At 39.8% G+C, this 13,427-nt stretch overlaps 1 protein-coding gene across 1 annotated transcript in view; it reads right to left on the bottom strand.

Moving 5' to 3' along the window:
* The window catches only part of SMC1B (structural maintenance of chromosomes 1B), a 57,453-nt gene that overhangs the window by 13,807 nt on the left and 30,219 nt on the right, over positions 1–13,427 (bottom strand). Inside the window, exons 17-21 of the mRNA XM_074936455.1 lie at positions 12,536–12,681; positions 11,104–11,257; positions 9,224–9,322; positions 7,131–7,287; positions 6,086–6,240 (exon numbers count right to left, since the gene is read on the bottom strand). Coding sequence (XP_074792556.1) covers positions 6,086–6,240; positions 7,131–7,287; positions 9,224–9,322; positions 11,104–11,257; positions 12,536–12,681 — 711 coding nt within the window. The remainder of the gene's footprint in view (positions 1–6,085; positions 6,241–7,130; positions 7,288–9,223; positions 9,323–11,103; positions 11,258–12,535; positions 12,682–13,427) is intronic.

Below are 13,427 nucleotides of genomic sequence, written 5' to 3'. Positions count from 1 at the left end.
GGAGTATCCATCTTGTAAAACTTAGTCAATGTTTACATGGATGACCAAGTTGCAGTTTTACAGATTTCAATGCCCCTTCTCTGCCCACGTTCTGAGTGAGCTCTGGTGCCCACTGTTGGATGGATGCCCTTGATATGCAAGGCCCTGATAGACTGTAGATGAGCCTCTGCCCACTGCAGCAATGATACTGTTCCTTTTGTAGATCCCTTAACCTAAGTCCTCTCCCCTTCCACTCAATGGTTTATGTATGCCATCACTGACATTGTCTGCCATTACCAGAAGACCACCATTCGGTAATGCTGAGGCGTTGCTGAACAGCATACTTTATTGCCCTTGTCTCTAGAAAATGTCCGCTCTTCTTTAGTTCCAAGAAGAACCATGTCCCTACAGCCACCGACTTCTCAGAGAATGCTCCCCATCCTTCCAGACTGGCATTTATTGTTATGAAAGATCTCTCTGGCTCTGCCATGGCCATCCTTCCTGGAATCAATCTGGGCTCATCCACCAATCCTGGGATTTCAATACGAGTGATAGAATGCTCACTTTCTGAGATGGAAAAGTCAGAAAACAGCAGGGAAGGGACAGCAGGAAATAAACTCTGGAGAGTCCTCACATTCATTCTTGCCCCTGGCACTATTCCTACAAAACTCATTATGACATGATCATCCCTAAAACACTCATTAGGGTGCCTAGGATGCCCTCAAAAGGGTAACTGCTGATCTGATCTTGCCCTGTATTTTGGCTGACAAAGATTTTATGGGCCTCTGAGTCTATCAACACTCCAGGATGAATGAGGCACTGAGATGGCTGAAGATGACTCTTTCCAAAATTTACTATAATCCATGCTGTTGCAACGTTTGGACTGTTGCTTGAGTGGATCTCTCTTTGGACAGGATTCTGATTAGAATGTTGTCTAGTAAAGAGTATATTTGTATCCCCGTTTGCCTGAGAATAGCAACCAGAACACTGAGGACTTCTGTGAACGCTTGAGGCGCAGATAACAATACAAAAGGCAACACTTTGTATTGAAAATGATCAGTCCCATGAGTGAATCACAGAAATCTCCTGTGCACCTGGTGAACTGGCATATGAAGATAGGTCTCCTTCAAATTGACTGATGTGAGGTAATCCCTCTGGCAGATGGTCACCATTATGGACTTAAAGATCTCCAGACTGAATCTGGTCTCCAATACTTCTCTGTCCTCCCCAGACTTCTTGGGTACCAGAAACAAAAACTGAGTAGTGGCCAGAGAACATCTCTGCCTTGGGAACTCTCTCTACTACACAGATTCCTGAAAGATAATATACTAAAGACTACAGATCACACCTATTTTGCAGATTTGAAGATACTGGAGAAGAGAGAAAATTATTATTCAGAGTCTTTCGAAATTCTATGATGTACTCCTGTCAAACCACATTCAGCACCCATCTGTCCAGTGTGGAGACAGACCATTGGTCCTTGAATTTTTAACAGTCTTCCCCTTAGGTGCTGTTCGTCAGAACTCTCCTGACTGTAGCCATGGATTGTTTCTAGTGTTGGAAACACTGCAGGAAGACTGGTCTCTCTCCTTTCCAGGCTTAGACTTGTTCTATTTGCTTTTGTTGTAGTCTTACCTTCCATACTTAGAGGAACAGCCACAAAAAGAATATTTAGACCTGAAATAAAGCCAGCTATCCCTTTTCCCAGATTTGGAGTTGAGAGTTTTGTAACGTATTTTTTGATTTATCTGAAGACTCCAGTACCACTTTGTTTAATGGCTCCTCAAATAACCAACCTTCTGAATATTTTGAAGCTGCTAATGTGATTTTGATTTGTCTGTCGCCCTTCCAGAATCTTAAACAGAAGTGCCACATTGGAAGCCATAGCATGTGCTGAAAACCTCAAAAGCACCCCTGGTTACATCAGCTATGAATGCTGAAGGCACTAAGATGTTCATTAACTCTGAACCTAACTGAAGTGATTTCTTAGCAGTTAGCACCCCTGACTGCCAAACTGTCTAGGTGAGTACTGCTCTTGCAAAACATGGTGCTGCAGCAGAAGCCCTCAGAGAGGAAGATGCAGCCCCATTATGGCACAGTGATATTTCCATTCTGCAGTCATTGGGTTCTTTTGGGGAAAAAAAGTCCCTCTCCTTTGGGATAGCAATGTCTTTGACTAGTTTCAGTAAACTGCTCTGTCCACTGTGGGAAGAGACACAATCTGCTTTTTTGCTAATGGTGCATGTTATAGAATATTTTTTTGCATGCCTGGACAATCTCACAGACTTTGCTGGTGCTTCCCATTCAGCCTTAATTACTTTCCCCAAAAGACACAAAGGGGAACGGGTGGTTCAGATTTTGAACAAGTTGGGGAAAAAACTTTTGTAATTTCTGTACTAGTAGTCTCCTCTTCCACCACCATTTTTTTCTCACTAGCTCATCCAACTCAAATAATTCAGTTGGCAAAAGATCCTCTTGCTTCACTTCATCCTGCAGCAAAGACTCTGAGACTGAATTAACTTTCCTCCTGTGAAGATGATCCTTGACTTCTTTATTTCTCTCTTGGACTTAGGTTGGATTTTCTAGTGGGGGGGGGGCAATGGTCATAATGAAATGGAGGAGGAAGATGAAAAAGAACCAGATGTAAATAGTTTATATTCCTTTTACCATGCTTTCTTTCCACATTTAAAATCTTGTGAAGAGCCATTAGCTCTGGCACTCTCTGGTGATCAGTCAGAGGAACTGCTGTCCATAGAAAAACAGGCCAGTATTCTCCTAAGTTTGAGGTGATTTCTTGAACCCCTTTCTCCTTTAATTTTTACTCCTTAGGGGAGGTGAGACTAGGAACCTGAGTCAGATGAAGAGCCCTGCAAAACTCTTCCATTAACAGACATCTCTTTATCTTTGCCCTTTTGAGTGTGAACAGAATCCCTGTAAGGGACACTGCAGCCATTTCCTGGGGCTTACAAGATGGCAGCCTCTACAGTAAAGGCATTTTTCATGCCAAATCCAAGAGCTCTGTAGCCTAAGAGGGAATTTCTTCCTGAGGGAGATTCCTTTCTTCTCCTCTCCATGCAGAATTCCGGACTTCCCTTAGGGCTAAGGAAAGGACCCCTGACGGGAGCGGATAAGAGTGGGACTGATGAGACCTGCACCATGGGAGGGCATACACACAAATGGCCTTTTCAGCCACTCCATGCTCTGCCAATGGTAGATTCAGCTGGTCCTGCTTATGGCTTCCCTGTGCCAGGCTGCTGACCTGATGTAACTGCCTCTGGTTGCTGACGGGCTCTCTTAATTTTTGTTTCATCCTTCAAGACATTTGCAGCCTGGCTGTCAGACTTCCTGCTGGTGGGGAACTCTCGAGGAACCAGCTCCTGGATCAGGATAAGGCAGACAAAGCAAAGCCTTTCCGACCCAGTGGATGAGGCAGCTGGAGTGCACCAGGCACAAACTTCTCCTTGTGCACCATCTGGCAGGAATACAGAGCAGGAGGAACACAGCCTTGCTTGGTCTCCTGTTCGGACTTTTCTCATCCATCCTCCTAGCCTGCAACCTGAATAGTCAGGGGATAGGAGGCAACAACTGTGACAATTCCAGACAGCAGACAACTTGTCTCTTCAGGTTTTTCTTAATTCTGTCTCTTACAAGGTGCTGATACTACAGACCTGCCAGTAGCTATAGGGGGTAACAAAAAACTGCGGGGGGACTCCAGAAGGTGGGGGCTAGTCCCTCAGCTGTCCAATCAGCTTTGATTTTGCCCCCTACAACTACAGACAGGTGATGACTCACTGAGGATCTGTGGACCAGACCCTGAGAGAGAGGAATTCAGATTTTGTATGCTTCTCCTAGAGCTGCTGTGATGACCAATAAGTTTGCCTTTGATTATTTTACTTGAGAGGGAGACAAGACAGGGATGCCCGCTTTCTCCCTTACTCTTTGACATTGCTAAGCAATTTACTTGAGTTGCTTGCTCTTCAGTCCTTTGCAAGTTTTCAGGCAGGCAATCACTCAGAAGTCAACCTTGTATGCTGCAGCTGATATGACAGCATGTCATCTCTTGAAATATCCACTTCAAATTTAATACAAACAACTAACGAATTTGGTCAATTTTCAGCTTTCAAAATTCGCCTTCTTAAATTAGAAGCGTTATCTATGTAAATCTGATCCTCTATCCTGGCAAGCATTTTCTCCTTTCTTAGTGCAAGTAAAATGGCTCCCTCTACCTGGATGTCTCCACTCCAAGTAGGTTTTCTATTCTGTGCTCTTGCAACTTTGTTCAGTGCTTAATAAAATTAAAAATGACCTATTAGTTCCTTCTTACCTCTCTGAGTGAAAACTACAATATTCCCTAGAAATACACTATTTACTGTAAACTCTATTTGTTTCTAACTGGAAGGAGATCTTTGATTCGAAGACAGAGAACATAGCTGCCATCTACCATGACAGATATTCATGTGTGTTTTAACAGACTTCAAAAGGTCTAAAAAGGAGAGAAGCCTTGTATTTCTCTGTCTGATTGTACATGTGTCAGCTTTGTTTTACAAAACACTGTCTGGGAGATAAGGAAATTTATCCTTTTCTATGTAGTGAAGAGGGGTTTACTTTCCCCAACCGTCTAATTGCCTATTTTGAAAGGACATCATCAACTTAAATCTTTTATTCAGAGCCCCTATATGGATTTGGAGAACCTTAAGTAACTTACCAGGTAAAGTAGCTCCCTCACCAATGTTACTTGTTTATAATAATAATGTTTCCACTAAACTTGGCCGGCCCAGCTAAATTATGAAGGTATGCAGGAATTAAACACATTTCTTATGTTTTAGTTCATTACCAATCTCTGCCATACCTCTAATCTGTCTTGCACTAATTTTTTTTTAAAACAAATGACGGAGTAAAATCTTGTTAAATGGCTATAACATTTCTTTAAAAACAGCCATATAGGAGACTGTATAAATTAAGTCAGAGGCTACATATCATTCCAACTCACTCTCTATAGTACATCTGTTGCTGGGTCTAGCCCACTATGTTTAAAATACAAGTAAGGGATTGCTAACTGCTATGCTGCTGGTATAAATTTGCACAGAGGTTAACACTGCTGAGTGATCTCAACTTTAACTCCCTGGCCTCCTTCAGTAAGAAAGGGTATGAACTTGGGTTTTAGGAGGCCAGAAAAGATATCTTGTATGTTGGGCACAAGAAGATATATCTGTTATCGCTGTGAAGATCTATGTTGTTAGATCTCCTGTATACAATTAAATTCTCACGCTCTCTCTGAGGGAGAATAAGTGTGAGAAATGTGTCTGTGGTATGGAGCAAAACTTGAACTCATCTGCAGAAATACTTAAAAATTTGCTGAACTTGATGTGCACAAATTGTGTGGGAGATTTCCTATAATTTACTTTGAAAGACTGGTAATATTTTTCTTTTAGAAGTTTCAGAAGTACATGCTAGATGACTGATGAGGAGTTAATACAGAGGAGCAATTGTTCTATAGTTCTTTATAACTAATTATACTGATATGAACTGGGTATATGTAAGAGTGGTTCCCCCCCACATTTATTTAGAGAAGTGTAAGGAGTGTTAAAACAAAAATGCTAGGGTTCAGATATCTAAAATAGTCTTGTTAACTGGTTATATGGATATCTGAATGTTCTGGATGTTTGCTATACCCACCATTAGATCTGTGAACCAATAATATTTCCTTTAAAAGCCAAAAGTAATGAATATACTTTACGCATCCTTCGTGATATTCCAGAAGTCTAAAATCAAATAAACTCCCAAAAGAATGAACACATTATTCCATCCCTCTCTTGCACAAAAGAAAGCTGCAGGTAAGTGCAGACTGGTAGATACTATCTTTTCTTCACTTCATATAATTGTGATTCTCCTAATGATCTTTGTCTTCTAGTCCGTTTGCATAAATTTCATGTCCAAGACTGAAACCATAACCTATCTTTGGAGAGTTTAAAAAAAATAAAAAAAAAGTGAATGAATTCTACTGTTCTAGTTAATGAAACTTTCAGTATTATAATTCCAATTACCAACTGAGGGAAAGTAAGCTAGTACACTTTTTTTAAACCAAGTACTTGAAAACATTACACACCTGAGCACAACTGTTTCTGCAGAGTTTCTTGTAGATCTGATCGATAGCTACTGAGACATGCTCAAAACACTGGCTGAAACGCTCGTATCTTCTTTTTTTCATCTGTTCAAATTCTTGCCTACATATCCTGGCTTCCCTTCTGCTGGCCTCAAAAGCTATGAAAGAATAATTGAACTTCAGCTTTGCAGAAAGTGCTCAATAATAAACTTAAAATTAGTTTAATTCTCTTAGTAATCCATATCTTAGCTAATAAGCATTTTACTAGAGAAATCTGTATTGCAACATAAACGGAAAACAGCTTCAGTGCATATATGAGCAACATGGCAATGTCTTAAGTTTGCTCCCAGCGCTCAGCTACTGAGACTGAAAACCTAGAAAATTGTTTGGATGTTTCCAGTTTTCCCTACACAAGACCAGACTGATGTGTGAAGAGATGGAGCTCTGCCTGAGCACAGGTTGTTCAGTTGTATATTTAGATTGGGTAAACTCTATAGCAGTTTATAAGTCTATATTTGGGTGTGGCAGTGGAATTCCTTGCACTCTCAGTAATGTGCTACTTACAGCACGCCACTAATTTTGCAGTAATGTTTGTGTTTTGAGCTCCAGAAAAGATATGGTAACTGGTACATGGATTGCTTCTTCTAAGGAAATTAGCAGAAAATTCTTAGCAAATCAGTCATCTCTGAAATTTAATAAAACCTCTTATCAAGGAATATACTATATCTTGCTTACAAAGATATTTTTGGTGAAGATACAAACAGAATTAATGATGGAACACAAAATTTTAAAGAAATAATTTGGAATAAGATGCAACATTTTATAAATAAGATTACTAATCTGAAATGGCAGTATAAAAGTGTAACTAAGGAAAAACACAGGGCCTCTAGTAGTAAGTCTCTGATACAAACACAAAGGAAATACTCAAATATGTGAAAGGAGTAAAAAATAAAAAAAAATAAAAAATAGGACCGGTTTCAGCATAAGGATTATGCAGGATGGAAAATTTTCACAGAAATGTTTACTAATAAGGAAGATTCAGTGTTACCATCTACTGATTCCTGGAACTTGTCCTTAGCCGTCTGCAATTTCTCTAATGCTCTTAGGTTTGGTGCAGCTGTTTTGAATAAAACATTTTCTTTGGATACTATTTGCTGCTGCAGTCGTGTCAGATGAGCCTCAATCTCTTTATCAGACTGTAGGTCCTAAGTAGAAGACAAAAAGCCATAAAAGGGGATTACTTGCGAATAGAATCAGCAGGCTCCCAGACAAGAGGGCCCTATACAAACTGGTTCACCACAGATGGAAAAATACCACGTGTCCCTTACATCAGGACACAGTAAGCAGAAACAGCAGCCAAGCAGACCTTGGCAATAGTCAGGAATAAACTTTTTTTAAATGCCCAAGATAATTTAAACTGAAATAAAATGGACAAGAAGCATGGTCAAAGGCCACTGCCTTGAGAAAACCTTTTAAATCAATTCCATCTGGCAGCATGACACCTCCTAGCAGAGGGGTCTGGTCTCTTAATATTCTGCCTTGAATTCCTTAGACAGCCCAAGACATCCAATCATATAAGGCTTAAACCAAACAGTTCTGTTGTTATGTGAAGCAACTTGAGCTCTGGGTGATCTACCCTGCCATTCTGCTGGAGAAGAAGAATTTCTGATACTGTAAAAGTGCTTTCCTTAGCTCTGTTTGAAGAGCTAGGTAGGATCTTTAGCCCTCAGAACCAATTTTGATTGTTCCTCAGCATCTTTATAAAAGACCTTTACAAAACGATGACCAACTCCTTCGAGCCTGAGGAGTTCCATATTCTGAAGCAGGATTAGCAGCTTTCCAGGGAGTTCTTAAATCCCCCTTCAAGAAAGGCTCCAAGGGACATCAGTCAACAGATTAGCAGCCACATTTCCTAAAAAATTCTCCCCATGCACAAGCAAAGCTCTTCCAGACTCACTACTACAGCTTCTTGCAGTAGCAAGTTGTGGAAAAGATTTTTGGTCCTTTGGGGCAAGGCCTTGCAGGTATTGCAGATTGGCCTGAGCACATTTCCCTGAGATATAAAACACCCTTTTTGTGCCGTTGTACAGTAGGGAATATAGAGGGACAAGAAAAGTATCTTAACTCTTATCAACAGATTGGTCATCTTGAACAAGAACATAAAAAAAGATTGAGTGCATATTACACTCAACGATCTAAGCCACTCCACTTAACTATTTACAACTCTTTCATGAAAACTAACATGACGGAGAAAGGGAAAGACGGGTTCTGCAACCTCTCCAGAAGATGAACAGATGATCCAAAGGATTCTTACAGAAGACAGGGTATTTATATCCTTGGTCTACAGCTATGGCTCTCAACCTTACCAGACTACTGTACCCCTTTCAGGAGTCTGATTTGTCTTGCGTACCCCCAAGTTTCACCTCACTTAAAAGCTACTTGGCTTACAAAATCAGACATAATAATATACAAGTGTCACAGTATGCTATTAGTGAAAAATTGCTTACTTTCTCATTTTTGCCATATAATTATAAATCAATTGGAATATAAAATATTGTACCTACATTTCAGTGTATAGTATACAGAGCGGTATAAACAAGTCATTGTCTGTATGAAATTATAGTTTGTACTGACTTCGCTAGTGCTTTTTATATAGCTTATTGTAAATCTAGGCAAATATCTGGATGAGGTACCCCCTGAAAGACCTTTGCGTACCGCCAGGGGTACGTGTACCCCCGTTGAGAACCACTGGTCTATGGAATGCAAGGCTCCGGGGAACTGATACAAGGCCCTTATCTGCCAAACACTATTCTTGAAAGTTCTGTGGCCAGGTATGTGACTTCTATTGCAGGGCCCCATGAATGCAGTAGTATGAAGGAAAACTGGAATTTCTGTTCCTCCTCCATTAGATTTGCACTTAACTTTAAATTATAGCATGCACTTTTTGTAAAGTGGAATATTCTGATCGATAAAATGCATATATACTAATGCTAAAAAGTCACGATGTCTAACAGGAAATGGCTGCTATCAAATCTCAAGCTTACTAGTTTTCAGTCAAAACATTTGTTTAAGATTATGCTGAAGAATGCATGAAAGCATCATTCTATAGTACTATAAAGTAAATAAAACAAATGGCTTCACCGTTAGATCATCTGTTAGACTGCTGTAGTCTATCTGAATTGCTCTCTCTCTTTCATAGATATCTGCAGTAGCCTCAGTGCTTTCTGCTTCAGTTCCCAGCTGTAACAAAGATGAAGGGCTTTTAAGTTCAGAAATAGTGATCTTCTTAGTTTTTAAAAACAACGTCTACATGACATGGAATGAGGGAGAAAAATGGAGCAACTTTTCCTTTCCTAATTTATTTAATACACTTTGTAATCAAACATTATGGTTTACTAGTTGATTAGCAGGAGGTATTAATAGTCGAAAATGCTGTCTTTCTATGAAGTTTGAAGAATCCAGCAAGTGCAGTTGTGGGGTTAACATGAAAGCAGAAGTGGATTTGTCCAGAGTGCACTTAAAAAGGACTAACTCCATTTCTGGTCTGTCAGAATGGGCTTTCCAGGAAGTTTTTAAATCCCCTTCAAGAAAGGCTCCAAGGGACATCAGTCAACAGAAAACACCCCTTCTAATCAATTGTCCTTAGAAAAAATAAACCACTCTCTTTCTTTTTAGGCTGCTGGGCAAGGAGCACAAGCAGACTGCCTCCTACTCATTGCAAGCCTGGGTCAACAATTACCGACTTCAGCTGTGTCCCAGTCCTCACATGCTGCTTCCATCTTCCCCATTGTCAGTACCCCATTACTTTCCCTCCCATATTCCACACATCAGTGACACATTACTACGTCCCCTCAAAGTTATCCACCTTGTTCCTACTCCATGACAGCCACAGCCCCCTCTCACCATATGCCATCTCCTTTCCGCCAATGTAGTCACTCCATGAGTACCCTCCAAACTCCTCTCTCTCTACTGAATGCCCCTGTCCCCTTGTTCTTCCTTCCTCCTCTCCCACCCATTTCTGCCTATCCTCACCCAGAGGAGCTTTCCCAAGACTGGATCCAGGGAGCTTCCTTGCAAATTTCCTTCCTCCCTTTCACTCTCTCTCCTGAGAAAAAGGCAAAGACTTTTTACTCTTCACAGCAGTTGGGGGGAGGGGGAAGGGCAGAGGCAATCCTGCTGACACAGCCACCTGGCAGGGAGAGGGACAGTTTGCCCTGGGGCACCTGTTTCGGGGGGGGGGGGCGGGGGGGAACAGAGTAGCTTTGCAACCTGGCACGGAGTCTCACCGTCACTTGGTTTGGAAGCCTCTCAAACAAACAGAGAGCAGGAGCTGCCACTGCAGGGTGAGCTTGCCCTCCAACCCCCGGACCCAGCCCTCCAACCCCCTGACCAGTCTCCCCCCAGTGGTGATTTTTTTTTGGAAGGGTGGAGGGCCCTGAGTTTCAGATTTTCCCCTAGACTCCCAAAATCCTCTGAGTGGCCCTGCCCACTGTGAAAGTGAGGAGGGAGGACTTGTCATAAGTATTCCTAAGAGTATATTCCATCTCTAATTTATTTGACTTTATTTCTATAGCTGTTGGAGGAAGGAAGCTCAGATTTAGAGAATATTCATATTTAGGATAGGGGAGAAATGTCAGAATATCATCTAAGGAGGAGTCCTCAATAGGATGAAATTCAGATTTGAATGATTTTCTATCTAAGCCCCTAGGTTTTACATTTTTGCAATAATAGTTTTGTCTTTATGCATCCTCTTAAATGTTTATTTGCAATGTTGATAGGGCAATGCCTTTGTATTATGAAGCTTTTATATATTTTCAATAAGATGTTGCCAATGTGGTTGCGTGTAAAAATGTGTGATAGCCCCTTCTACTGGCTGCATAATGATGGATTTGGCCATTGCCTATATTATTTTACATTATTATGTAACCAGGACAGTCAGCCATTAGGGAAAAAAAACATTTTACTTCAGGAATATATGTTTTCTGCTATAATACATCTTTCATAAGTATTTTCTACAGTACCTCTACTTCACTGATTTCATCCAGTGACCCCAATAAGACAGAAATTCTCAAATCTTGGACCTTGCATTCAAGAAGCATATTATGTCTCTCTAATCTTTTCTGTTCCAGAGAGGTTTCAATAGATATAGCTTCCTTTTGCAACTTACCCATTTCCCTGCAACCATACAAGAGGTATGAAACTGTTAAAACACTGGCATTATTAAAATTATATAACTACACAACTTGGAAACCAATCAGGCATGTACTAATAGAAACCATAAGTATTTCTCTACTGTAGTCTACATTATCCATTAAAAGGTAAGTACTTGGTACTGTAATGATCTGAAGTCCTATATAATGCATTAGCACCAAGAAGGAATTAAAGTTAAGCAGACCGTTAAAGTCATTTTTCAAACATGGATTCTTTTACCAATACCAGAGGGGCGGAAAATAACAGTCTTGGTATATCATCAACGTTCAACAGTTTCAAGCTTTCAGAATTTAGCACACACTTACTACATCAACTACAATCACTATCCTACCAGCCCATACTTCTGCTCATGAAGATTTCTTCCCTTCAAACCGTGAACTGATAGAGTATCTTCTCCTAGCGTTACTTGAAATACAATTCAAGGTCACCTAATCAATTTACTGTAAAAATATAAGTGGCTAAATAGTAAGACAGACAGAACAATAATCCTAGTATAATTAGTGTGTGCTAATAGTGAGCAGTCAAAAACTAATTTATCATAATTATTGTTACACAATATATTCTGTATAGATGAGTATTGAAATTATGAATTCTTAGAACTTTTTTATGAATAAAGTATACTATGAGAAATATTTCACAAATTTTCTTAGCTAACACATACATGTTTATCCCCAAAAAAGGACAACGAGTCAGTGGATTGAACAATGGCTGATAATGTATTGATTCAGTAGGAGACGCTAAAAGAGAATATATGCACAGAGATTAAGCAGGATTGAAGACGACAAGATGGACTAAACTAAAGGAGGAACCATTCCCACAGAAGAGGATTTAGCAGCAGAAGCAGGACAAGAAAGCGAACTAAAATTAGTATTTCCCTCAAGATATGCAATACCTGACAGGCACTGAGTGTAGCACTGTGCAAACAGAAAAAATTCTAAAAGTCACGATAAGACGTTAATCAAAAATTCAAGGTTTAACTATTTCTAACTATGGGAGACCAGGATGAGACCTAATGGGGGAGGAGGGCATATTATCCCACATCTACCCACTACAGGTTCTTACACCTTCCTTTGTAGCATCTGGTGCTGACCACTGCTGGAGACTGGATCACTGGACTACACTGACCTCAAGCCTGATCCAATATGACAACGGACTTCCCACAAAAGGTCCAAGCATCTAAAGTGTTGACCTCTTTTGAAATTACTAAACTAATTATTATACCCGAATACAGTTAGTAATTACCTATTAAGGGTTAATAATTTCTTCCTTGATTCCTCAACTGCATTTTGGGCTTTTGTAACCTCAGTTTTGAGCGTTATTAATCTATCCTTAAGATGCTGTTGTTCCTCCATTATTTCATTCACCATTAGTAAAAATTCTTCCTCATCCTGCATAACATAACATTAAGAATATGAAATTATTTTTTATAGTTTATTTTAAAAGCCTAATATGCCATTATATAGCAAGAGGGAATCAAAGTTTAAAACCTTTATACCGTATTACATTGGTATAACAAACTAGCTGTCAGTTTCTTTATAAAGCTATTCATGCTGTGAAAGTATTGCACTTGAAAATACTCAACTACACAGATTCCTATATATCCAGTGAGCTATTCATGGTACTTTCTTAAACAAAGATCCAAAAGAATTTTATTGAGAGCACATATAGTCTTAATCTCAAAGGATTACCTTAATATATAGTAACGGCCAATAAACTATCATCCAATAGTTTTGTAGAGATTGAAACCACATGATGTCTTAAAAGCATTTCTTCTTATTTTGTATAGCAAATTAAAATATAAAGAAATATATAAAAAAGTTACAACACATCTATAATAATTGTGTAAAATAATAATAAAATGTATAAAGGTTAAATACATCTATAATATTTGTCTATGTTAGAGAGGAGGTCAAGCAGGACACCTCTATTCTCACATTTGAAGCATCCAGCCACCAGTTAAGTGCTCACAATATTTGGGGTGGTACCATGAACAATGTGCTCAAATGATGCTTGGCTGGGAAGTACACAAATCTAATGGCCACAGAAGGATTCTGCAAGCAGCATCATGTAGGAACACACCTATGTGTGTCCTGTTAGTCCCAGGCATGTGTGAGTTATCATGCACAAGTTACTG

This window comes from Natator depressus, chromosome 1 (assembly GCF_965152275.1).
Source record: "Natator depressus isolate rNatDep1 chromosome 1, rNatDep2.hap1, whole genome shotgun sequence".
Taxonomy (NCBI): domain Eukaryota; kingdom Metazoa; phylum Chordata; order Testudines; family Cheloniidae; genus Natator; species Natator depressus.
Note: the sequence above shows the minus strand (reverse complement) of the source record. Positions and strands in the feature narration are given on the sequence as shown.